Source organism: Mustela nivalis (assembly GCF_964662115.1).
Source record: "Mustela nivalis genome assembly, chromosome: 4".
Taxonomy (NCBI): domain Eukaryota; kingdom Metazoa; phylum Chordata; class Mammalia; order Carnivora; family Mustelidae; genus Mustela; species Mustela nivalis.
The window spans coordinates 98,225,937-98,252,955 of record NC_139023.1 but is presented as its reverse complement, the minus strand read 5'-3'; the positions used below and the strand labels follow the sequence as shown (position 1 = coordinate 98,252,955).

General features: G+C 36.3%; 1 protein-coding gene across 3 annotated transcripts in view; it reads right to left on the bottom strand.

Annotated features, from left to right (window-relative positions):
- Window positions 1–19,355, bottom strand: part of CFI (complement factor I) — a 49,779-nt gene extending 30,424 nt beyond the window's left edge. Inside the window, exons 1-4 of one of the 3 annotated variants that reach the window (XM_082728164.1) lie at window positions 19,214–19,355; window positions 6,127–6,168; window positions 3,663–3,942; window positions 1,844–1,997 (exon numbers count right to left, since the gene is read on the bottom strand). In XM_082728164.1, the coding sequence (XP_082584290.1) occupies window positions 1,844–1,997; window positions 3,663–3,942; window positions 6,127–6,168; window positions 19,214–19,270 (533 nt within the window). In that variant the 5' untranslated portion in view covers window positions 19,271–19,355. Of the gene's footprint in view, window positions 1–1,843; window positions 1,998–3,662; window positions 3,943–6,126; window positions 6,169–12,176; window positions 12,195–19,213 lie in introns of those variants that run through there. The other 2 variants (XM_082728166.1, XM_082728165.1) reach the window with 2 other exon arrangements.
- Window positions 19,356–27,019: the final 7,664 nt, after the last annotated feature.

Below are 27,019 nucleotides of genomic sequence, written 5' to 3'. Positions count from 1 at the left end.
CAAACTGTCAAAAACCACAAATATCTTGTGCCTCAACTTAATAAGATACTCTCACTAATTAACTACTAGCAGATGTGGTTTAAGAAGACAGAAAATAAATTCAGAATAAAGTTGAAAAATGTAAGAAGCAGCAACAAACCAAGATGTTGGTAAACATGAAATAAACCTGAGTAAGCACTAGTTGAATGACAGTAATAACAACTGCTTATTATATAATAATAGAAATTAACTTCGGGGATATAGAAAAATAATGTGGAACTAAATACTGGAAACTTGGTAGAAATAGTGACATCCCTTATATTATTCCTAAGAGGGTGAGGACTTCCTAAGTCAAGAATTCATGGTATAAATAAGGTGATAACCACTAAAGGAACAGAAATAGGGTGTATATAGTTTACAAACCAAGTAGAGGGGGGTGGGAGGTTTAAAAAATACAACAGCTTTATTAAACCCAATAGAAATTAGAATAGGAAGAAACAAGTACACAGAAAAGGCCGGGTAAATAATACTACTAAAATAAGATAAGGAAAATAAATTCAACAATGTAAATAATCACAATACTGTAAATGGACTAATTCAGACAGTTATTGTCATATTGGATTTTTTAAAAAAAAATCTAGATACATGCTGTTTGTAAAGGACACATTTAAAGGATAAAGACATAGAAAGCTTGTATGTAAATAACTAGGAAAATATTTGAACAAAGCAGTTAACAGGCTGACTTTTTTTAATGGACAACATATTTATCATATAGAACCCTGCACATGAAACATTTAAAATATATTCAGCACAAAATAAATAAAATAAAATATACTTAGCACAAAGCAAGTGTCAACAAATATTTAAACAATTGTCATCATATAGAGACCATTCTCTTACCACAGTACAATTAAATAAGAACTCTATAACAAAAAGTTAACTAAAAGCAAATATATATTCATTAGGGAAGTAATAAAGAAACTTCTAAATCAAAAAAAGAAATTATACTGAACATTTAAAAATATTTCAAATTGAACAATAAATAATGTGTACCTTTATGCCACTGAGACTTATGGAATGCAGATGAAGCATTATCTAGCGGGAAATTTGTATCTTAAATGCTTGTATTAGAAAATAAGAAAAGTTACAAATTGATGAGTTAAGTAAGTATTTAACTCAAGGAATGAGGAAAAATACAGTAGAGAAAAGGAGAGGGACAACAAACTTAATGAAGTTGAGAGAAAGTCACAGGAGACAATTTACGTATAAAATGTAAAAATCAAAAACACAATTAAATAGATCTCTTTAAGGCTGATAAAAAGAGAAGGCATAGATAAACAATATTAGGTATGAAAAAGTGGACATAATTATAGACAAGTAGAGACAGATGGTAATAAACATATTTACAATTCTCTGGAACTACAAAGGATTCATATAACCAGATACTTCAACCAACTTACATGTGCTCTGTGCTCAGGGGTGTTCTAAGTGCTAGTGAAACATGAACATATTTAATCCTCATAACAATGCTATGAGACAGGTAGTTAATATTCTCAGGCTACATATGAGGAAATTAAGGCAGAGAAAGAGTGGGTAATCAAAAAGCAAATAGTTGGGGCGCCTGAGTGGCTCAGTTGGTAAAGCCTCTGCTTTGGCTCAGGTCATGATCCCAGAGTCCTGGGGTTCAGCTCTGCTTCAGGCTCCCTGCTCAGCGGGGAATCTGCTTCTCCCTCTCCCGCTCCCTTTGCTTGCATGCTCTCTTTTGGTCAAATAAATAAATAAAATCATCTTAAAAAAAAAAAAAAGCAAATAGTTGGAACAATAAAACCAATCCTGGGAAAATCCACTGACAACAAGCACTCACAGCTGAAATCCAAGTTCAAGACAGGCCACATTAGCTTCTATAATGCTCCAGGTTTTTTTACATATGAACATTTCCTTATCTTGGTCTACAAGTTTTACTTCAACAATTCCTTCTGAAGTGGTATTCCCGTACTTTACAGAAACACCAAATTGTCCTAAAATTTAAAAGAACCAAAACAATAAGCAATATTTAAGTATTCACCTTTTCACCTCTTGATGAAAAGCCTTTAAAATAACAAAAAAGAGAATTTCAAATTAACTTTGAACACCATGAAGATTTTAACAAATAATAGTAAGCAATTATTTCATGAGGCAGCCCTGTGAAGACTACACTGATTATTTATCCCATGTTTACACATGAGGTTAAGTTGCTTGCTCCAGTGAGGAAACCAGGAATTGAAAGCTACCATATTGATCTCACTCCCAAGTGTGTGCTCTTCAATGTAAGCCAAACAATAATTAGAACATAAAAAAGTTTTATGTATTCTCATATATTTATGGCATTTAATAACTCAAGAGAACAAAAGCCTGCCACTGACAAAGTAATCTCCAGTTTTGCTTCCCTCCTGTCCAACAGGCAGTAGGAGCTCTCGTCTTCCTGCTCTGCAGTGCCTCAACCTCTTCACTCAGCATCACACAGATACTTAGGTGTTGTGTGCCAGCATATGTCATGGTAACTAAAAAGAAATGTTTTGAGGTGCCTGGGTGGCACAGTGGGTTGAGCACCTGACTCTTGGTTTTGACTCAGGTCACGATCTCAATCTCTGTGAGATTATGCCCCAGTCAAGCTCCTCACTGAGCATGGACTCTAATTGAGTTTTTCTCTTCCTCCCCATCTGTCCCTCCCCACTGCACCCTCTTCTTCCCTCTCTCTCTAAAACAAATAAATCTTTAAAAAGAGAATGTTTTGAGTGTTTTTTCAATCAGTTCATGAAGTGCCTATGATAACTAATATTAGAAGATAAGCCTGAGGTTTGCTGTCATCGTTAAAATTACATGAGCTCTTTTTGTGTGCCAAACACTGTGTGAAGACCTTTATATACATCATTTTATTTGATTTTCATGAGGGTCATATGAGTTAGGAACTAGTGTCATTCACATTTTACAGATGTGGAAAATGCGATCTGATAGTCACGTAGCTTGTCAATAACTGAGTTTGGGTGGAGGGGCTTGCCACTCAATCTGACAGTTAAGACTCCTAACCTTAACCATTCCACAAATCCACCTACTGGCATCCCAGCCTCCTCACTGCATTAGGAACCTGGATGGAGTGTAGAAAAGCTCTTTTGTCTGATGTGCCAAGTTTGCTAGGTTAGAGCATGTCCTAGGTTAGCAGTGGCCCGAGCTTCCCTTAGATCAAGGCCAGTGGGGTTGGGGCTCCCTAAGGGTAGGGGCTGATGGGATGGATGCTGGAAGAAATTATGGGAACTGGAGGTCTAGAGGTACAGCTCCCTATTAGCATCAACCTCACATAAAGACTTATTCATTGGATTCTGAACCAACTCAACGGCTCTGGGCATAGTTCTACTGGCCAAGTCAAAGTGAGGGTGGGGATAATTTGGAAGGGCTGGGCAGCAGAGAGTGGCAGAGGCACTGAGGGGGAAGGACTGGCCTCAGGGCCTTGTGCAGTGGACTCGAAGGCTAACTATATTCTGGTGGCCGGAATTTCTTTGGTTATAATCGCAATTGGGTCTAGAGAGGAATTTTGAATTGGCATCATAACATTTCATAGCAAAATTATTTTCTAATTTCACTTTCTAGTAGAAAGTATAGCAAACAATTTCCTTGTTACATCATAAATTCAACTAGGCTTTTCCTACCTTGAGCTGTGCATGCTCCACTATTTAAAAATTTTGACTCTGGACGAAGACATTCAACACTCTTTTGCTGACAGTAAGTTGGGTAGGTTTTCCCATTAGTTGAACACACTGTGGTACCATTCTTTGGGCACTGATATGGGAGTTTACAAATACAGGTCCCATCAATGCATTTCTGCCACGGTTGGCAGAAGACTTTGCTGCAGGAGAGATGTGTGTATTTTTCAGTTAAGCACTTTTTGTCTACCAGATCATTTTGAGGTGTTTTTTTTATTGCAGAAAGCTGTAAAACACAAAATAAACATTGACAAACTAAAATCTTCTTTTTGAAGATGATTAAGTGAAGGAAAGCCCACAGTACAGAAGAGGGGATGTTGTGTAGTGGCTTACAGAATCACAAATGTGACTTCAAGTCCTAGTTTGGGTACTTACGGTTATATGCCCTTGCCCTCATGAAATGTGTGTTTCCTCATTTGGAAAATGGGGGTAATAGCTTCTTGCAAGGCTATTCCAAGGATTAGAAATTCTACACATATAATGGTTCACAGGTACTAGGCATGAAATCAATAGGAGCTATTATTATCCTAAAGACAACATAAAATCCTGCCTTGGAAGAAATCAATGAATCTCATAAGTCATGTTAAGAAGTAACAAAATTGGGGGGCGCCTGGGTGGCTCAGTGGGTTAAGCCGCTGCCTTCGGCTCGGGTCATGATCTCAGGATCCTGGGATCGAGCCCGCATCCGGGCTCTCTGCTCAGCGGGGAGCCTGCTTCCTCCTCTCTCTCTGTCTGCCTCTCTGCCTACTTGTGATCTCTCTCTGTCAAATAAATAAATAAAATCTTAAAAAAAAAAAAAGAAGTAACAAAATTGGTGCTAAATATAGTCTTGTGGAATGAACTGATGAATAAATTGGTCAATTTTATTAATAAATGCAAAATCATTTGTTAAACTCCCACTGTGTATAAAGTTTCTTTTAGATGAATGTGCATGGGCTCTGTCTTCCAAGGGCTTGATATCTAGGCAATAAGACAGAAACATAGTAACTGGGAAGAAGGCAGATTGTGGTAATTGATATAGCAGTGGAACAAATATAACACAGTCCTCTTGGAGAGCCAGAATGGAAGAGAGCTAGGCTTTCTAGGGGAATTAATAAATTAATTGCTTAACTTTCCTTGGGGAATTTAAAAAGGCCTTATGGAGGTGGTAGCATTTGAGCAAGGTGAGGAAGGACAGATGCTGGCAGAGGGCTGGTGTTAGCAAAACACAGGAGGGATGGTGCAGAATATTTAGGGAATGGGCATATGGGATTTCATAGGCTTTAAATGGGATGGTCATGGTCAGGAAACTGGTAAGAGATAGCAGGAGTGGAGTATGAGAATGGTTTAGAAAGACACTCAAGCAAGCAAAAGCAATAGGAAATTTTTTGAGAGTTTAGATGTAAAGGGACACAGATATGGGGTGATAATTGGAAGGGGATATTGAGTAAGGAGAAGGTTTTTGTTTAAAGATGGAGGATCATATACATGTGCCATATTAAGGACTGTTATGGGTTATATGATTTAGTTTTAACTAAAAATAATCTTCACAAATGGGTAAGTGGCTTAAAGATTCATAGCATGAAATGAATGTTGGATTGAAAAAAAAAGCCAAAACACAACACCACTGGAAAAGTAAATGGCAGAGTCTACAACTCTAACCCCAGTAGAAGCTGTTCATCAGCCACATCATGGGGGTAAAAACAATAAAATATGATAAATATAATAAAATATTTTTAATAAAATACAATAAAAATCTAATAATTCTATTTATATTATTTAACAATAAAATAAAATATGACAGAAGTCAGTCCTGTCACACAGTTAGTAGAATTAAAATGAGTATTTGAAATATAGATTTATATCTGGTATCATTAATGATGAACCTCTCCCTATGTGTTTTTTGTGTGTTGCTCTTTCTGAAGTATCTTTTGCAGCTAATATGCCATTAAGGCAAATGAAGATTTTTAAAAATAATAAAGTGTGTTTAATGACATTATTTCATTGAGATTGATGAACATTATTAAAATATTATGTACTTAATAATATGTACTTTATGTACTTAAAATTTTTTTTTAGGGTGCATTATTTATATAGCAGTGTAATTATTATTTATTACTAAATATATTCACATACACTAGAAGCACATGTTCAAAAATTTTTAGCAATCATGACTATAGTCTACTCATCTACAAAACATGACTCAACTCCTTTAGTTATCTTTCTTTTCTGTGTATATGGGTTTGTTTTTGTTTGGTTTGTTTTTGGCCCTTTCCTTGGTTATTTGCAATGATGTAGCAATTATTTTGATGTGAATTTTGTCTTTTTATTCTAGGCATGGCTACAATGACACAATATTAAATAGATGGTTGGCAATTAGAAAACAAGAAACAACTCCTATTCACCCCAATATACAGCTGTATAGCTTTACCTGTGTTGTCTTTGTCCATTGTTTTTGTGTTTCATCTATATTCTATAAACAAAGGAAAAAGAACCATCAACAATGACCAAAGCACAGAAAAGGCCTCCACTGCCCCCCTTCCACTGCTACGTAGCTATGTGATCTTCAGTAAATGACTTTACTTTCTGATTCTGTTCTTCCATAAAATGTGGAAAATAAAAATAATATTCTCACAGAACTGTTTGAGGGATCGAATGAAAAATACATGGGAAAACCAAATAAACATTTAAGACCCTATAGAAATGCAAATATGATGGCAACTGTGGCGGATTCCAAGTGGCTCCAGTTCTACCCTCCCTACCTTCCAGTCCTTTGCTGTGCTTCTCACTGGGGGCAGGGTGTATTTTCTTAACTCTAGACTCTGGGTCTGGCCATGTGACTTGCTTTAATTAACAGGAAGTCAGCAGATGGGACACAAGAGATTGGAAAGTATTTGTACAAATGGTTTGTCCTTTTGCTTCTCTGCCATAGCTATGAGAAGAACAAGGCCAGGCTAGCAAAGAAACACTCTATCAGAGTCCAGCTTAGATCCCCTGATCACCAGCCAACCTGCAGACATACACTAAATAAAATTTTATGCCACTGAGATTTTATGGTGATTTTATTATCATGGCATTAACTAACTGGCACAATCATCATATCCCTGGAAAACACTGAGGAAAAAAATGGAAAAGATTCAAAAAGAGTAAATAGTATGGAATTTTGTTTTTTTTTCCCCAGAAGTGAATAAAGAACTTCTATTCTGAAAGTTAATAACTATATGGGAAGTCTTTCCATTGGAAGAGTTTTAGCCCCTCTGTGGCTTCAGTTTCTTCTCATCCTGGTCTTTGCTAGCAATTTTTTCTACACTTTTTTCTCTCCTTTGATCTGTCCATCTTGTATTATACCTGTTTCTGATATAAAGTCATGCTCTGATACCTCAACTATTAGATACTTAAGCAGCCACTGTCCTATTCAGATAAAAAAGTAATATTTCTCTATTAATACATAATGATGAATTGTTTTAATTTGCATAAAGAATTTGAATTTTGATATTTTTGCTGTTTGTTTTCTTTTTTAAATAACTATCCTGTTTGGACTAGGACCAGCATGTTCTTGTTGGAAATGGTAGAAAAATGGTTTTATGGTGTGCATAGGTAGGGTGGACCCTGATACCTTGCTCTTAAAAAATTGAAAATATTGCTTTGGGATCAATTCCATTATTTTTGCGTCAGAGATGAAAAAAAAATCATTGGCCTAGTTTATTGGGTTTTTGTTGTTTGTTTGTTTGTTTCGTTTTTTATTATGAAGGTAAGATGGCTGAAATTTTGTTGTTTTTATTTTTAATTAACTTTTTAAAAACAGGAAACACAAAAGAATATTATAAATAGGTTCAAAAGGGTGCCTATAAAAAGCATATTTCCTTTCTTTCCTTATCCATTCAACCTACACGGGTCCACCTCAGAGTCGACCATTTAATAGTCCTTTGTGAATATTTCTAGATTTCATCATTGCACATGAGCTCATGTTTTCCTTCCTAACTCTGCCCCCCAACACCAGTGCAATTTGCAACCAGTGGCCCTTTCCAATGTTTTGTCATTATAACCAATGTTACAGTGAATCTTTTTATATAATACACATCATTTCCCACATATACTAAATACATGTCAGTACTTACCTGGGAGTGAAACTGCTGAATAAAAAAAATTAGCACTTTTAACTTTGATAGATATTGCTTAATTTCTCTCTGTAAAGGTTTTGATTTGCATTCCCATCATCAATCTATGGCAGTGTCTATTTTCCATAATCTTGACCACAGAACATATGCCTCACTAAACTTTTTATCTTAGCCAATCTAGCATATAAAAATGTTATCAGAGTACAATTTTATTTGCAATTTTCCCCAATGAGCGAGGCTGAACATCTTTCAGTACGTTCAAACTTTAAGAGAGATTTTTATTTTTCTCCTTGCACTAACCGTATCTTTTGCTGATGTATACTGGATTGCTGTCTTGTTTGTTTGTTTGTTTGGCTGTTTTGTTTTGTTTTGTAGGAACTCTGTATGTTAAAGAAACCAGCCCTTTGGAATATGAGTTGCAAAAAAGTGTTCGTCTATTGAAAAAATGGCAAGCCTAGTGTATTTGACACACAGACCATACACTTTAAAAAAATATATTTTATTTTAGAGAGAGACAGCAAGAGAGCAAGCAGGGGAGGGAGGAAGAGAGAAGGAGAGAGAGAAACTCAAGCAGAATCTCAAGCTCTGCATGAGCAAGAGCACAGAGCCCAACACCAGGCTCAATCTCACTACCTTGAGATCAGGACATGGGTGGAAACAGAGTCTGATGCTCAACCCAACTGAGCGATCCAGGTGCCCGCAGAACAGATACTTTTATAAAACATTACTTCTTACACAACAAAATTATTTTCAGTAAAAACCATGAAAGAAATGAATGATATATTATGCAGAAAAATGTGAAGAGCAAACATCTTCTTTCACTGAAATTCATATATATAAAACCATGTTTATAAAAATAAAAGAATAAAAAACATAGTACAGTACAAATAAGAAAAAATTGATAAATATTTTTAACTACATAATAAATGCATTTGGTGAAAAAGGGAAAAAATTATACCTATATATAGGTCTGTTATAGTAATGAATAATAATATTGCAGGCTTTTAAAAAGATTTAATTAATTAATTAATTAATTAATTAATTTGAGAGAGAATGAGAATGAGAGCACAAGCAGAGGAGCAACAGCAGAAGGAGGGAGAAGCAGGCTTCCCACTGAGCAGGGAGCCAGATGTAGGCCTCAATCCAAGGACATTGAGATCATGACCTGAGATGAAGGCAGATGCTTAACTGACTGAGCCACCCAGATGCCCCAATAATATTGCAGTTTAAGAACAAGTAAATACATTTATAATAAAGAATAAGTTTCATTTAAAAAATACTACTCAAACTTGGTAAAATATGTCTTGTATGTACTATTGTTTGCACTTGGCACACCTGCTGGTCTGCATTGTTTTACTATTTTATATTTTAAAAACAAAAATCCCAAATGGTCATTAGAATGAAAAAACTGAAAGCTCAACTTGTTTCTTCATCCCTTCATCCTTACAATTCACTGTGACAACACTGTTATTTTGAATCTGTTTATATTCAGAAAAATGTGAAAACATGGAGTTTGGAGACAGGAGTTCTACCTGAAATGAGCTTGAACAATTCCAATGTATAATGTATATGAGACTGCCTCTAACAGGGCTGAACTGAGAGATGATTGAATTAACTCAATAAGATGACTATTAAAGGATATATTTTTAAAAATATGCCCATTTGTAGTTTACATTTGCATTTAAAAAAATCAATCTTGGTAAAAACAGCAATTGTTAACTGTACTATCTAATATAAGAGCCACTAGCCAATGTGGCTATCTAAATTAAAATTTATTAAAATTATGTTAAATAAGAATTCTTTTGCTTCCCATAAAGATTGAATAATAGGGACCAGGTATACATTTCAGTTTAAAACAACCAAGAAATGGACAAAATATGGAAAGCAATGATTTTTAAGATACTGGACATCAGGCAAAGAAGGATAGTGATCCCGAGAGTTGACAGGTAAATTAAGAAGTTGTATAATTGTTCCATTTGATTATCTTGAGAAAGTTCCAAGACTGTGGTGCAGAGAGACGGAACTTTAGCTGAGCCTAAGGGACTCCTTGAGCTGAGGAGACAGATTTGAGAGTCTGAGGAGACCAAAGCAGCTACCATTCACAGAATCGAGTACTGGAAAGAAGTGAGTAGAATAGAAAGAGACCTTTGGAGCTTCTTAACAGATGCCCTCTGAGTGTTCAGTGAGTATTCACCAGCACGTTGGGTATGATGAAACTACCACAGACTGGGGAAGGAACCACCGAAAAGAATTCTAGGTGACAGGGCCCACATTCAAACAGGGCCATGAACAATGCTCGTTCTCACCACTTGCGATTCCTGGGGATTTCTGGTCCTATGTAAGAATGCTTTAAGCTGGGGCGCCTGGGTGGCTCAGTGGGTTAAAGCCGCTGCTTTCAGTTCGGGTCATGATCCGAGGGTCTTGGGATCGAGCCCTGCATCGGGTTCTCTGCTCCGCGGGGAGCCCCCCTTCCCCCCCCCCCCCCCCCGCCTGCTTCTCTTACTACTCGTGATCTCGGTCTGTCAAATAAATAAATAAAATCTAAAAAAAAAAAAAAAATGCTTAAAGCCAAGACCTGAAAGGATCAAACTGTTTTCAAGTAACTTAATTACATCTCAGAACAAAGTTCAAGAATATTTATAAGGATACAAAAATACTCAACATCCAGCAAAGTAAAATTCACAGTATCTGATATCCAATAAAGAATACTAGGCATGAAAAGATGCAGCAAAATATGATTCATAATGAGAAAAATCAATCAGCTGAAATTCACCCAGAACACTAGCACAGACGTTAGAATAAGCAGGCAAGGATATTCAAACATTTATTATAACTGTATTCTACATGTTAAAACGGTTAATCAAAAACATGAAAAATATAAAGGATCCAAATTGAACTTCTAGAGTTGAAAACTACAATATTTGAGATTAAAAAAGTATATATACTGGATGGAACTAACTACAGGTAGGACTCAGCAGAAGAAAAGATTAGAAAACCCAAAGATTTATCAAACAAGGTATGAATGAGCCGTGCAACAAATTCAAGTGGCATGGCATGTGTGTAACTGGAGTTCCAAAGAAGGAGTGAGTGAGATGGGAACAAACAATATATTTGAAATAACAGTGGCTGACACTTTTCTAAATTTGATGAAAAATATAAATTCAGAGTTCCAACAAGTTTAATGAACCCCAAGCAGAAGAAACATTAAGGAAACTCCATGAAGGCATATCATACTCAAACTGTTCAAATAATACAAGCCACAAAGAGAAAATCTTCAAAGAGCCAAAGAGACATGACACATTATGGGCAAAGGAACAAAGGTTTAGTGTGACAGCAGAGGTCTCATCACTAATGCAAGTAAGAAGATAGTGAAGTAACAGTTAAAAAATATTGGGGTGGGGGGAATCCTGTTGACTTATTCTTCCATACCTAACAAAGATATCATTAAAAGTTTTTTTCTCGTTAAAGATTTTATTTACTTATTTGACAGAGAGAAAGAGAGACAGTGAGAGAGGAAACAGAAGCAGAGGGAGTGGGAGAGGGAGAAACAGGCTTCCCACCAAGCAGCGAGCTCAATGCCGGGCTCTATCCCAGGATCTGGGATAAGAACCTCCGCTAAAGGCAGACGCTTAAGCACTGAGCCACCCAGGTGCCCCATCATTAAAAGTTTAAGGCAAATAACAACCTCTTTAGACAAAAAGGGTGAAAAATTAATCACCAGTATATCTGCCTTACAAGAAAAGTTAAAAAAAAAAAAGTCCTTTAATCAGAAGGAAAGTTATGCTGGATGGAATTCTGGACTTACACAGAAAAATGACGAATGCTGGAAATCTCTGGGAATATCTGATATGGGGGGAGGTCAGTGAAGACAATAGCTTTTATTTCTGCTTTGTACCTTTTCTTGTGGTATCTTTGACTTTGTTATCAGAGTAATATTGGACTCATAAAATGAATTAAGTATTCACTCCTTTTCTAAGAGTTTGAGAAAAATTAATGTTAATTCTTTCAATATTTAGTAAATTTACCAATGAAGTCATCTGATACTGGACATTCCTTTGATGAAAAAAAAATTAATCATTGATTCAACTCTGGTTATGTGTCTATTCATACTTACTATTTCTTCTTGATTCAGTTTTGGTAATGTGTCTGTAGGAATTTGTCCACTCAACTAGGTTATCTAATTTGTTGGCATATAATTGTTCACAGAACTCTTATCATTCGTTTGACTTCTGTAAGGTCAGCAGTAATGTTTTCACTCTCTGATTTTATTTGTTTCTTTTTTTGTCAATCTAGCTAAGGTTTGTCAATTTAGGTGATCTTTTCAAAGAACCAGCTTTTGGTTTAATTGATTCTATTATCTTACCATTTATTTTTTCCATCTACATTCTTTTCTTTTCCTCCTCTCCTCCTTCACCATCTTCCTCTTCTACTCTTTTTGGAGGCTAAACAAAATGCTACTGAGTAACCAATGGGTCAGTGAAGAAATCAAAGAGGAAAAATAGAGACAAGTGAACATGAAGACTTAATGGTCCAAAATCGTTGCAATACAGCAAAAACAGTTCTAAGAGGAAAATTTATAGCAATGCCAACCTACCTCAAGAAACAAGGAAAATCTCAAATAAACAATCTAGTCTTATACCTGAAGGAACTAGAAGAACAAACAAAGCCCAAAGTTGGTGGAAGGAAGGAACTAATAAAGATCAGAGCAGAAATAAGTGAAATAGAGACTAAAAAATGAAAAGTTCAATAAGACCAAGAGTTGGTTCTTTGAAAAGATAAACAAAATTGATAAACCTTCAGCCAGACTCATCAAGAAAAAATGGAGGACCCAAATAAATAAAGTCAGAAATGAAACAGAAATAATTACCGACACCACAGAAATACGAAGCATTTGACAAAATTCAGTATATTCCCCATTCTAATCTTTATTATTTACTTCTTTTTTCTAGCTTTGGATTTAGCTTGCTCTTCCTTTTCTGGTTCTTGTAAGGTGTAAGGTTAGGTTTTTGATTAAGGTTTTTTGTTCTTTTTTAATGTAGGCATCTACTGCTATAAATTTCCATGTGAGAACTGCTTTGCCATATCTCATATGTTTGGGTATATTGTATTTTTGCTTTCATTCATTTCTAAGTGTTTTCTAATTTGTTCTGTGATTTCTTTGACCACCAGTTGTTTTAAAGTATATTGTTTAATTTCCACCTATGTGTGAATTTTCCAGTTTCCTTTCTGTTACTGATTTCTAGTTTTATTCCATCATCTTTAGAGGAAATATTTCTTATTATTTTAACATTTTAAAACGTATTGAGACATGTTCTGTGGCCTAACATATGGCCTATTGTGGAGAATGTTCTATGTGCACTTGAAAAAAAATTTGTATTCTGCTTCTGTTGGGTGTAGTGCTCTATATGTCTAGTTGTTAGGTCTGGTTGATTTATGGTGCTATTAAAATCCTTTATTTTCTTATTAATATTCTGTCTAGATTTTCTATTATGGAAATTCTATTACAGAAAGTGGGATATAGAAGTTTCCAATTATTATTATAGAATTCTTTTCTTCCCTTCCATTATGTCATGGTCTCATGTATTTTGGGTTCGACCATTTGGTGTGTATATGTTTATAATTATATATTTTAGATGAACTCTTTTATCAATATCTAATGTTCTTTGTTTCATCTGATATTAGTGCTGTTACTTCCAGTTCTGTTTTGGTTACTCTTTGTACGGAATATTGTTTTCCATCCTTTCACTTTCAATCTATTTGTGTCTTTGGATCTAAAGTCTCTTTATAAAGCATATAGTTGGATCACGTATATAGAGTCTCTTGTATATAGCATATAGCATATAGTTGGACCATGGTTAGTTTTTTATAAAATAAATTCTGCCAATCTATGCCTTTCATGGAGAATTTAACCCACTTATATTTAAGTTGTTTATAAAGAATGCCTAACTTTTGTTGTTTTGCAATTTGTTCTCTGTATGCATTGTAACTATTGTTCTTTATGTCCTCTGTTATTGACTTCTTTTGTGTATGTTGATTTCTTTTGTAGTGAAGTCTTTTGATTTTCTTATTTTTATATATTTTTAAGATTTTTTTGTGTGGCTGACATGGAGATTATACTTAACATCTTAAGTGTAGAGCAATCTAGTTAGAATTGATACAAACCTAACTTCAAGGGCATATAACATGCTCTTACATGTTGTTGCTTGTAAACCCCTCCCCCCTTTTATGTTGTTATGGTCACACATTACATCTTTATGCATTTTATGCATGTTAACATAGATTTATAATTATTTTTTCTACATTCTTCTTTTAAATCACATGAAAAAAAGAGGGGCTACAAACCAAAAATAAAATTTCACTGACTTTTGTATTTACCTATTTAGTTATCTTTACTGAAGTTCTTTATCTCTTCTTATGGCTTCCAGCTACTATCTAGCATATTTTTGCTCAGCTTACGGGACTTTCTTTGAGTGAATTTCCTTTCTATTAGTAACTAACTCCATCAGCTTTTGTTTATCTGAAAATATCTTAATTTCTCTTTCATTTTTAAAGGATTTTTTTGTTCTATATAGAGTTGTTGATTGACAGTTTTTTCTTTCAGCACTTTAAGAGTATCATCCCACTCCTTTCTCCATGCCTCCATGGTTTCTAATGAGAAATATACTCGTGATCTTACTGAAAATTCCTTGTCCACAATGAGTTGCTTTTCTCTTGCTGCTTTCAAGATATTGTTTTGTTCCTTGGCTTTGAACAATTTCATTATAATGTGCCTTGGTGTGGACTTCTTTGCATTATCTTTTGGGGGCTGGTAAGCTTCCTAAATCTGTAGATTCATAACTTTTTTCAAATTTGAGAAGTTTTTGGCTATTATTTTGTCAAATATTCTAACATGTTCTCTCCTCTTCTGAGGTTCCTATTATGTATATTTTGGTGTTCTTAATGGTGTCCCACAGGTCTTAAGCTCTGTTTCTCTTATTTTTTCTTTCTGCTCTTCAAACTTGATACTTTAATTGACTGATCTTCAAGTTCACTTATTTTTCTGCCTTCTCAAATTTGCTATTAAAACTCTAGTAAGTTTTTCATTTCTGGTTTTTATGATATCAATGTATCCCTTCATTGATATTTTGTTTTTGCTCATACATCATCCTCCCAGTTTCCTTTAGCTCTTTGAAAGTATTTAAGATAGTCAGTCTAAAGTCTTTGTCTAGTAAGTCCAAAGTCTGTTGTTCCTCATTTCTGTTAATTTCTCCTCTGAAAGGGCCATTGTTTTCTTGTTTCCTTACATGCTTCATCATTTTGTTAAAACTAGACATTTTGAATAATACAATGCAGTAACTCTTGAAATCACATTTTTCTTTCTCCTCAAGGTTTGCTTTTCTCTCTTGCTATAGGCTGTAGCTGTTTGTTTAGTGAGTTATCTAAACTGTTTTTATAAAGTTTTTTTTTTTTTGTCATGTGTGGTTTCTGAAGTTTCTGTTCCTTTACCTTGCACTCAGTTAGTGTTTAGACAAATATTTCTTTGAATGGAGAGACAGAGAAAGAGAGAGAGAGAGGAAGAAGAAGGGGAAGAGGAAGGGAAAAGGAAAAGGGAAAGGAAAGAGAAAGGAAGAGAAGAGAAAGAATTGAAATATAAAGAATAAGAAACTCCTGAAATCAATAACAAAAAACCCTCATCTAGACTTTGCAAATTGGCCCTGTGGTTGATTACCAACCACCCCCCCCCCCCCCAACATTTAGCCAGGCCGTTTACAATTCTCTCAGCCTTCACTTCATCATGACTGCACTGAGCCTAGATATCACCTAGAGGTGTTGGTTTAGGGTCTTCTTAGACCTTTTCTGAACATGCATCCTGCCCTGGACATAAGTGTTGCTTTTAAAAAAATTCCCAAGTATTCACAGGGAATTTTGAATGGTTATTTTCCCACAGAAACTCTTTCCCTAACTTTTCCTCCCAGGCTTTGGCACTCTACTGTTTGTCTCAGCTGTAATCTTTTGTCCCAGGTAGCTGCAGGTTGTTTGATGCCTCACAATGTTTTTGAGGAATGCCTACTGGCTTTCCATTCTGAGTGTGTTCTGAGTTAGGCAAAACAAAGACAAATATGTTTGATCAGTCTTTCCAGTATCCTCCAGGCAGATTAAAATAGACAAACACCATTCTTCTAAAATAATGTCTGCTCTGCTCCTTCTAGAGCTAGGGATGAGAGTTCCACATGTGGACTGCTATCTTCAAGACTGCCACTGAACTGGGGACAGTGTAGGGCTAGGACAAGTTGAAATGCCACAAAGTTTTCCTACCATTTTTAAGTTGCCTTTTCCTTCATTCAGTGTTCATTTGGATGCTATAGGGCTTTGTTTAATAACTGGAGTTCTGACAAAATTTCTTCTGACAGTCTGCATGATTGTGTGTGTGTGTGTGTGTGCGTGTGTAAAGACAGTGTTTGGATTTGCCTACTCTGCCATTTTTGCTGACCTCTCTCTCTGCATTACATGTTGCTTCCTTTGCATATTGTCTTTCCATCATCTCTTCACTCTGCTGAACATCACCCTAGCTCTTTCTTTCCAAAATATTACTGATATAAACAGGTTTGTAATGAACTTTAAGGATAAATAAAAATTTAAGGTTTGGTCAGAGTTTATGTTAGAACACAACACTTCACAGTAGTAAATAACCATATTGAGTGGTTATTTCTATTTCTACTCTTTAATATACCTTGTTTATTAATACAGCACCCAATCCCTCCGTGTTCTGATTTTATCTCCCAGAGAAACCTGAGTCCCCTTATCTCTATGTCTGGGCAATAAAACCAGAATTCTCACTTCACTATTCAGAACAACCTAAGTCTATCCCATTTCCGGTTCACTCCTGCCATCGATATAATTCACTTTCAAATAAATCCACCAAAAAGTTTTGATATAAAAGGGATCGGACTTTTTATTCCTTAAAGGGAAATCTGGTCCTAGCTTTCAAAATAACAAAAATTTCTCCCAGATGTATTTTATTTCATTTAGAAAATGTAGACACATTTTAAAACTTCTTTGAACACATTTATGTTGTCTCTATGGCAACTTCCATTTAAAAATGGTTATTTCAATGGGGCACCTGGGTGGCTCAGTGGGTTGAAGCTTCTGCCTTCGGCTCAGGTCACGGTCCCAGGGTCCTGGGATCGGGCCCCGCATCGGGCTCTCTGCTCAGCAGGGAGCCTGCTTCCCCCCTTCTCTCTCTCTGCCTGCCTCTGCCTACTTGTCATCTCTATCTGTCAAATAGATAAATAAAATATTTTTTTAAAATGGTTATTTCAAAAAACGGAGGTTTGCTGGAGGGGGTGGCTGGATGCTGGGGAGGGTGTGGCTATGGTGAATGCTGTGAATCGTGTAAGACTGATGATTCACAGACCTGTACTACTGAAACAAATAATACATTATATGCTAATAAAAATGGTATCTCTCAGTATTCCATTTTCTTTTATAAACTAATATTATAACTAATATTTTTATTTTATAAACTAATATTTTATAAACTAATATTCCTACAAAATTCTGTTTTTTAAAGAAAAGAAGACAACTTTATTATTGAATGATTATTCAGTAAAAGAGGCTCTTCCCTTTCTATAAGTGAATAATACTCTTTTCTTTTGTTTTTGTTCCGGGAATTAAAAATGTGGCTGAAATGTCTTTTCCTCAAAGATAAATTTTTCCTATTCCAAAGTAATACACATTTATTTGGTATTTTAAAAAAATGAATAATGAATAAAACAGAATTTCTTAGTTCTGAAAATTCACAAGTGTATATAAAACAAAAAATAAAAATCACCAGTAATCGCATTACCTGAAATACCAACTGGTATCTATTTGATATATACCCTCCAGGAACTTTTAAATTGCTGTTTACATGAGCAGCTATATGTGTGTATCTCTGTGTGTGTGTGCATGCGCACACACGTGCACATATGTACACATACACATGGATACATAAATGTATGTATATTTTCTTCTTTAACAAAAGTAAGATTTTAGTAAGGCCTTTTTCTCAACAAATATAAAATGCATCATTTTAATAGCTACATGATAGTTCCTTTATAGATGTACAATAATTTAATCAATTTCTTTTCAATGAACACTTAATTTATTTCCATTTGTTCTCTGTTACAAACACTGCATATATATCTTAGAGTTACAGGAAACTTAAAATCAGTAATTCTCATTTCTTAGTTTTCTTTAAATGTTTGCTTCTCTAAGCTGGCATTAAGACAGTTTTTGTAATCCTGTTTCAAAATAATTTGACCACAAAAGTAGGCAATCATCAACAGTTGTCTAAAATATCTTAAGTCTATCTAACCTTAATAGATGACCTTCCAACCTGGCTATAATCTGTCATACCAGTTTTGACTACCCAAGTTCCCCACAAAGTTTTCATTCTAATCAAATGGATTTATTCACCTGGAGGAGACTAGGGCTTTACCAATCTTCAACCGTAGCACTTCCTGCTTTTCCAGGCTGAAAAGCATGCAAATCACTCTGTTTCTCTACAGTAATCCAGAGTTATGAATCCAGCTCAAATCCCACTTGGTCCATAAACTCTTCATGACCTCTCAGCAGGAAGGGATTTTTCCTCTCATTAAAGTCCTTTGACACATGATATTTGTAACATTTTTGGCAATTAAATATCTTTCAAAAGGTCCTTCTCGAAAGTTATTTAAATCTTATTATTTCCTTATTGTCATGTTTATGTCATTGTTCTACAACCGTACAAAGGGCTATTTGGAGATCAGACATGCTCTTTGCCCAGCACTACACCTTGCATGTAGAAGGTAGATATTTTTTTAATTTAATATAATTACTATAAATTACAGACCTATATTAGTAAAATTCTTTCAGTTCAATTTCTAAGTACAGAAAAGAGCACATGAAGAAAGCAATTTTTTAAAGCTCTTTCATCAAGATACTAACATAAAATCTTTGTTACTGACTATATACTGCGGATGTAGGTATCTGAACTATGTAATCTCTAAGTCAAAATAATACACTTAAGGTTTCTTTTTTTTTTACTTTTTATCTTATTTATTTATTTAAAATGTTATTTTATTTAAGTTCAATTAACATATAGTGTATTGTTTCAGAGGTAGAGTTCAGTGATTCATCAGTTACATATAACAGCCAGTGCTCATTATATCAAGTGCCTTTCCTAATGCCCATCACTGTTACCCCATCTTCCCACCCACCTCCCCTCCATCAACCTTAGTTTGTTTCCTATAGTTAAGAGTCTCTTACAGTTTGCCTCCCTCTCTGACTTCTTATTTTATTTTTTCATCACTTCCCCCCATGTCTTTAACACCTTATTTACATTTTGATAATATTTAAAAAACAAATTAAAATAGTCTACATAAATATTGAGTTACCTACCTTGCAAAAACTTAGGCAGAAGCACAAATGTAACAAAATAACATGAGCAAGCTTCATGTTGGAGACTCAGTGTCTGTCTCTCTTCTTTACCCTGGGTAGTCTTTCAAAATTTAATTTTTAACCTTTGAAAAAACATTCAGAAAGAGCAAGCGTCCTAAAGTGCTTTGTACTTTTGAACTCAGAGGATTTGGCTAAAATCCAGCATTTTACCTTAACTGAAACCACAAAAGATCTTCCCAGTAAATAGCTGAGGGAGGTGACCAATAGGGAGTATGTTTCCTCCAGAGGAAACTGATTACCCCACTTCGTTACTAGACAATGTCTCAATTGTGTTCTCTAGGGAAGACAGAAACTACAATGAGAGAAAATTTGTTTTTGGTAAAATAAAATTATGGTTTTCCCCTTAAGGCTGAAGAACAGGAGATAAGAAGTAAAAGTACATTACATTGAAGGCTGTGATGAATACATTTTTAATCCTCAACAAAACTGTTCCTTTACCATACATCAGTTATGCTGTGATCAAATGATATCCTCTGAGCACAGAAAACCTTGTGAGGGCCTGAAGGATCTGATACTTAGTTGCCATCAGAAGAAGTATCTGCTGATCATACTTTTCACAGCTAGGGCAGCGAAACCTTCCATGAAGTGGGATCTGGGAAACTCATCTTTTTGTTTTTCAGAGTCCACCATTTGTACGTCTATTCATATCTACTTTTCATATATGCTCCAAGAGTGGCTCCTTCAAAATTGTAGGAGGCCTTGAGGGAACATTTAGAAGAGGGAAATGGTAAGAAAAACTACAGCTCTGGCCCTTGTAATGGGTCTGGAGGCTGCAGTTGATACTCATCCTCTGTCTCTTTCCTATCCATTACAGATTCCTCTCACCCTGAACTTCCACCTCTGCCACCTTCAGCTGTTCACCCAATGTCACGACTCCCAAACTTCCTGGAGCCCCTGGTTACATTTACTTCTCAGATCATAGTTGTGGTTTTTATCCTTTAACTGTCACAAGAGGCACCCAAGGAGCTCATATGGTTCCATCCATACTACTCCCTTCCCTCATTATATAACAGCAGCCCCTACTTCCTCCAAATGAGCAGGGTGAGTTATACCTGTCAACATAGCGACTCTTCTTCTTTCCTGCTGGTCCCCAGACACAAGAAGCCAATCAACGTGCACGAGGCAGAAGGCTTAGCTTATAATTCATTGGGTTTCTTGATGTGCCTCCTGGCAAAAGGATGCTTCCTTTGGGGAACAGGAGCCCTAAGGCCGCAAAGTCTCCAGTTGCAGAGACAGCAGAGACAGGAAGCACCAAGCTCCCAGTTAGTCGCTGAGAGTGACAGTATGTGTGGTCATTTCTGCTTCTATGCCTCAGCTCCCAGACCTCCATCTTCTTTCTATTGACAATACAATGCTTAATGAAGGTCTTTCATTCAGTGCATATATTGCTTGCTAGAAGACAGCTCCCAGTTCTCATAGTATTGCCTTTAAATAGCACCTCATTTCTGCATTTGGTGAGCTGTTCCAAGGCTCCATAAGGCTGCCAGTTTTCATGTGGGGCAGTATGTGACATGACCAGTGATCCCACGTTCAGTCACTCACTCTCACATCTCCTTTGCTGTCAAGTGGGTTCTCTTGTCTGACAGGATGTTGGAAGATTAAATACGCTGAAATCCTTTGGATTATGACTCCAGCTAAGGCCCTGCAGGCAAGAAAGGCACAATGTAACCTAGAATATGTGTCCATTTCTCTGAGAATGTACCACTGGCCCTTTTAAAGTTGAAAGGACCAACTGTGTCAGTTTACCAATGAGTACTAGTATCCCTGATGAATTGTGCCATCATGGGGACTCAGCATTAGTCTATGTTGCTTTCAGATTGGACAGTTGTTGATGACATCAGCCAAGTTAATCTTAGGGGGCTCATGATATTGGCCTTATGGCTAGCCTCCATTTCCACTACTATAGCCACTTTATTCTTGTGCCCATTGCGCTAGCACGGGGGTGGCTGCTGACACTGGCTGATACCAATTGGCTGAGTCATTTTGTTCGTTATTTAGTATCTTTTCTCTGGCAGCCATTCCCTAGTGGGTATTAACATGTGATACAAATATTTCTATACTTCATTCCCACTCTTATATGTACGTGTTTCTACCCCAGATCTTCTTGTTCTTAATCCTTGAATACTTTTTATTCTAAAAAAAAAATGGTCAGGCAATCACTATTGCCTGTGATTCCATATACAGTCTAGTTTTAGGCCACCAAGTTTCCCACACAAAGTGGGTGACCAGGTATATCATCTGAAGCTCTGCCCATCGTGAAGACGTTCCCTTACCAGTGTCTTCTAAAACCACTCCTAAGTTTGGCTATATTGTGGCTGCTCTCTGTTTTCAGCTTGTACCTACATACTGCATCAGGCCCTCTGTAAACCAAACATGGTTTTCCCCTCCTCCTGGTCGTATCATATTCCTTATAGAGCCATAGGGGTGAGCTGAGGAAAGGACTTGGGTGCAACAGTTTGGATTAGGTGGGCGGGGGGAATATCTGAGCTACCAGCTGATGGGGTTTGCTAGTGCCCTTGGTCCAGTTTGTATTTGGGTCTGGATTTAACACTTCCATTTTATAAAACCTTTTTGCTAGGCCTGCTCAACTGTATATTTTGTGGGTCTGTTAGTACCCGGCTCATAATGAGCATTTCTGGTCACATGCCAATATAGTGTCCAATGTTCAGTAATTCCAGATTTACCAGCGTCCAGTAGTGTACAGTTGTTCCTCAAAAATAATGTATTTCTCTGCTGCAGATAATTCATGGCTTTGCTCCAGAACCCCAGGGTTCTCTATTGTAATTCTCTCAATGCTCTTTCTCAAACATTATGCAATGTTTTTTTCCCACCACTGACAATTCTAACATCATAGCTCTGTCAAATCAGTGCAGAACTCCTTCCTGCTCTGGCAACCTGAGCAGTATTCCTGTGTTTTGTGCTTCCTTCTTTGTGAAATGCAGTTCAAGATGAAATAATTTATCTTTTAATTTAGAGAAGATATCCTGGCATGTTTCTAAGCACTGGTTTATCGATGCGCCAGGCCTGGTCTCCTGACCTCTGGAGTATATGTGTCTTATCAAGGCATTCAGCATGCTTGCCATCTCTTGCTTACCTACTCTGATCAACATAATTTCATCAATGTGATGGAACAACGTGATGTTCTACAGGAAGTCCAAATCATCCAGATCTCCTCAGACTTTATTACGATGGAAGATGGGTGACAAGATCTAGGGAAAAGCTATAATGTATGTTGTTGCTCATCCCCTGTGAACGAGAACGTTTATGATCTTCTTTTCCATTTAAAATACTTACAGTAGTTCAAGTTCTCCTAAGAAAATTCTTATTGCTACACTTTATAATATTGCTAAATAAAACCAGAATCAAGGTTCTTATCTCTAAAAGAAAGTCAACTGAAACAAGTATTTAACCTTAGGTAAGGGGCGATTTCTAAGCTTAGAAAGAAGAGAAGAAGACAACAGCATGGAATGCCGGGGTGGCTCAGTCGGTTAAGTGTCTACCTCAGCTCAAATCATCCCAAGATTCTGGGATGGAGTCCCACATCCGGCTTCTTGCTCAGCAGGGAGCATGCCGCTCCCTCTGCCTGCCACTCCCCCTGCTATGCTCTCTCTTTCTCTCTCTGACAGATAAATAAAATTTTAAAAATTAAATTAATTAAAGAAAAAAAGACAACAGAAAAGACAAATATCCAAATTACATATAAATTTTTTACAACAATAAAATCACTGAAAAAAAGTGAACTAAGCATACAACTCAGGATAGCATTAAGAGAATAAAATGAATCAAAAGTGATAGAAAGGAAATAATGAAGACATAAGCAATAGCAAAGAAACCAGAAAGTAAAAAAGTAACAGATTTGATACATAAGCCAATGAATCATTTTGAGAAATTAAAATAAGAGAGAGAATAAAACAATTTTAGAGGAATATTATAGTGGAAATGTTTAGGGGGCTGCCCACACCCATTTTTCCTTCATAATGGGTTCCCAAATATCTTTGTGAAATTATCTGTCCTCTGTTATGGGTTGTTTTGGTGGGAGAATAGATCCCGGCACCTGCTTTCCAAAACAGAAGTTAAGAAATTCATATCCAGCCGCTTTCCATTCCCTTTTATAGACCAGGAACTGTTGAAAGAGTCTCTCTCCTCGGGGTTTGAATCTTGAGTTAAGGATAGGAGAACAGAAGAACCAACTGGGAATAATTTATTGAAGCAGCAGCAGCATCAGTAGCAGCAGCGTACTGGTCAGGTGGTTTAGCTGTTGTAACAAGTTTGCTGTGATTCCTTTTCACCTTCCTGAGTCACTATCCCCAGTTCTTAAGCCTAGTTTCTCAGCCTCTTGACAGTAGTGTGAATATTCTATTATCTTCCAAATGAATTTTCTTTTACTAAAGCTAGTCAGAGCTGGTTTGGTGGTCTGTCACCTAGAACCTTAAGTGATAAAAGCATGTGCAATTTACCAAATCATCTGAAGATCTAGATGAAAATTTAAAAGAAAATAAAATGATCAGAATTTACTCAGGAAGAGGTAGAAAACTCAAATTAATAGTTAAGGAGAAATAGAAAAGTTAAAGATTTTTAACCCCGCCAAAGATACTAAGTTTTACTAACTCTCTCTTCTTTTTTTTTTTTTTTTAAAGATTTTATTTATTTATTTGACAGAATTCACAAGTAGTAGATGGAGAGGCAGGCAGAGAGAGAGAGGGAAGCAGGCTCCCCGCTGAGCAGAGAGCCCGATGCGGAACTCGATCCCAGGACCCTGAGATCATGACCTGAGCCGAAGGCAGCAGCTTAACCCACTGAGCCACCCAGGCTCCCACTAACTCTCTCTTCTATTAATATTTTATTTTTAAGTAATCTCTACCCCCAATATGGAGCTTGAACACAACCCTGAGATCAAGAGTTACCTACTCTATTGACTGAGCCAGTCAGGTGCCCCTATTGTTTTTTTTTAAAGATTTTATTTTTCTAACTCTTTTAATAAAGACCATTCTTCTGTGATTTAAACTTTTCCAGAACATAGAAAAAGATGAAAAGCCTTCCAATTTATTAGCAACATTCTAATACTCTTACTCCAAACTGGAGGGATCAGCCTCAGAAAGAAATCTATGAGCTAATAATTACAATTAATTATTCATTTATATGCAATTATCCTAAATAAAATATTAACAAATTTTAAATTATAAACTACAGTATATTAAAAACGATATAATGACCAAGTGGGGAGCATCTAAGAAATTTACAGGGATAATCAACATTAGGGTACCTATTAATGTAATTCAATATATTAAAATATTTAATTAATTAAAATAATAGATTAAATAAGATATCTGTATAATTATATCATAAGATATCGAAAAGATGTTTGGAATGAGTTTAATTTAAATTCTTAATTTTTGAAAAATGAGAACAAATATCATTAACCTGATAAAGGGTAGAAACCAACAGTAAACACCATATACAATGGTGAAACACTAGAGGCAAACTCAGAAAAATCAAAGATGCTATATTTCAATACTGTGGTTGTTGGTGGCAATAAACATGAAAAAACATAAATATTAGAGCAGAAGAGACAAAATTGCCATTATTTGCAAATGAAATGACTGTCTACTTAGATAAAAGTACTTGAAAAAGTATAAGACCTAATGTCAAAGTTATTAAAATGACTGGATACAAAATCAATAGGAGAAAATGATTTTCCTATATGTCAGCAATTAAGAAGGAAAGGTAATAGATGGTTCATATGTGACATTCTGTATAGTTAGTTTTTATCTCTTCCCTCCTAACATGTCAGTGGGAATAAATATAAAAATAAAAATAATTAGGGCACCTGGGTGGCTCAGTCAGTTAAGTGTCTGCCATTAGCTCAGGTCATGATCTCAGGGTCCTAGGATCCAGCCCTGCATTGGGCTCCCTACTCAGCAGGGAGTTTGCTTCTCCCTCTCCCTACAATCCTCCTCCTCACTTGTGCTCTCTCTCTCTCTCTGTCTCAAATAAACTGTTTTTTAAAAAATCTTTTTTAAAAATGAAAAATAGAGGCACCTGGGTTGCTCAGTGGGTTAAGCCTCTGCCTTCAACTCAGGTTATGATCTCAGGGTCCTGGGATCGAGCCCCGCATCGGGCTCTCTGCTCAGCAGGAAGCCTGCTTCTCTCTGTCCCTCTGCTTGCCCCTCTACCTACTTGTGATCTCTCTATATCAAATAAATAAATAAATCTTTAAAAAATAAAATAAAAATAAAATAATTCCATTGCACCACCAAAAACTGAAGAGCAATTCCATCAATAGGACATAAACAGTGAAGAACTACTGAAGATGTACAATAGAGATGAAGAGATTAACTGCAAAACCTAACAAAGTTTAAGAAATGTCATATATATGACAATGACACATCCAGAATAAGGAAGACCACAAAATAAATAGAGATAGTGGAAATATGAGAGAAGTGATGCTCTAGGTGGTCAATTAAAGAAAAATAAGAATAGTTGAACTAGTACCCCATTCTTTTTTTTTTAAATTTTATTTTTAAGTAATTTCTACACTTAATGTGGGGCTCGAACACAAAACCCCAAGGCCAAAAGTTGTTTGCTCTACCAACTGAGCCAGCCAGGTGCCCTGAGCGAGTACCTCATACTTGGGGCAACTTACTTTAGCATTTGCTCCAGGATAAAGTCTACAGAAGGCTCTCTGCCCATATGTTCTAACTTAGTACTTCCTGAGTGGGTAGTGGGGCAGGAGAAACAAGAAGCATTCCAGGTATATACAACTTCATGGGGTTCAGAAAACCTCTGCATTTGAAAAGTAAGCCATAGGCAAGTTCTGGAGTCCTCAAATCTTACCCTACCCCTCTCCTGCACAATCATCCACAGAGATTCTAGTAAGGATCTAAACAACCAGAATGTATAACACAAGAAAAAGAAAAAGATCAACCTCATTTAAGACTATAGGTGCAAAAATTCCAAATAAAATATCAGCAAATTGATATAAACAAAATCTTAAATAGGATTCAGCATTCTGTAAATAATAACATCAACACTTGACAACTATTTTATGCACATATACACACACATCAACACACATATGTCTGTAGGTTCAAGTAAATAAGTAATTAGGTTAATGTCATAATTAAAGGGTGGAAGAGACACAAGTTTGAATTCAAAGAAGCAAAAACATTGTAGTCTTAACTTTGGATTGAAAATGTTAGTGTGGAAGATGGAGGAGTAGCGGACTGAAATAACATCAGGTCACAGGAGTTCAGCTAGATGGTTATCAAACCATTCTGAACACCTACAAACTCAACAGGAGATCAAAGAGAAGAGCAGCAATTCTAGGAACAGAAAATTGATCACATTCTGAAAGGTAGGACTGGAGAGAAGTGAATCTGAAGTGACGGAAAGATAGACTGTGGGGTGGAGAGGGGCCAGCTCCCGGCAAGCGGCAGAGCAACAGAGCACAAAATCAGAACTTTTAGACATCTGCTCCACTGAGGGACGTCGCTCCAGAGGCTAAGCAGGGGTGGAGCCTTCATGGGGACAGTGTAGTCTCAGGTCCCATGGGGTCATAGAAGGATCAGGGGTGTCTGCGTGTAGCAGAGTTGACAGGTATCAGAGCAGGGAAGCTGACTATAGGGACTGAGCCAAGGAGTGAGCTCTCCTCTTGTGGTTACCTTAAACTGTGATCTGCAGCACAGTCAAGACACTGCTCTTTGAGCAGAGACCCCACAAGTGGCAGATCTGGGTAGACCCACCTTC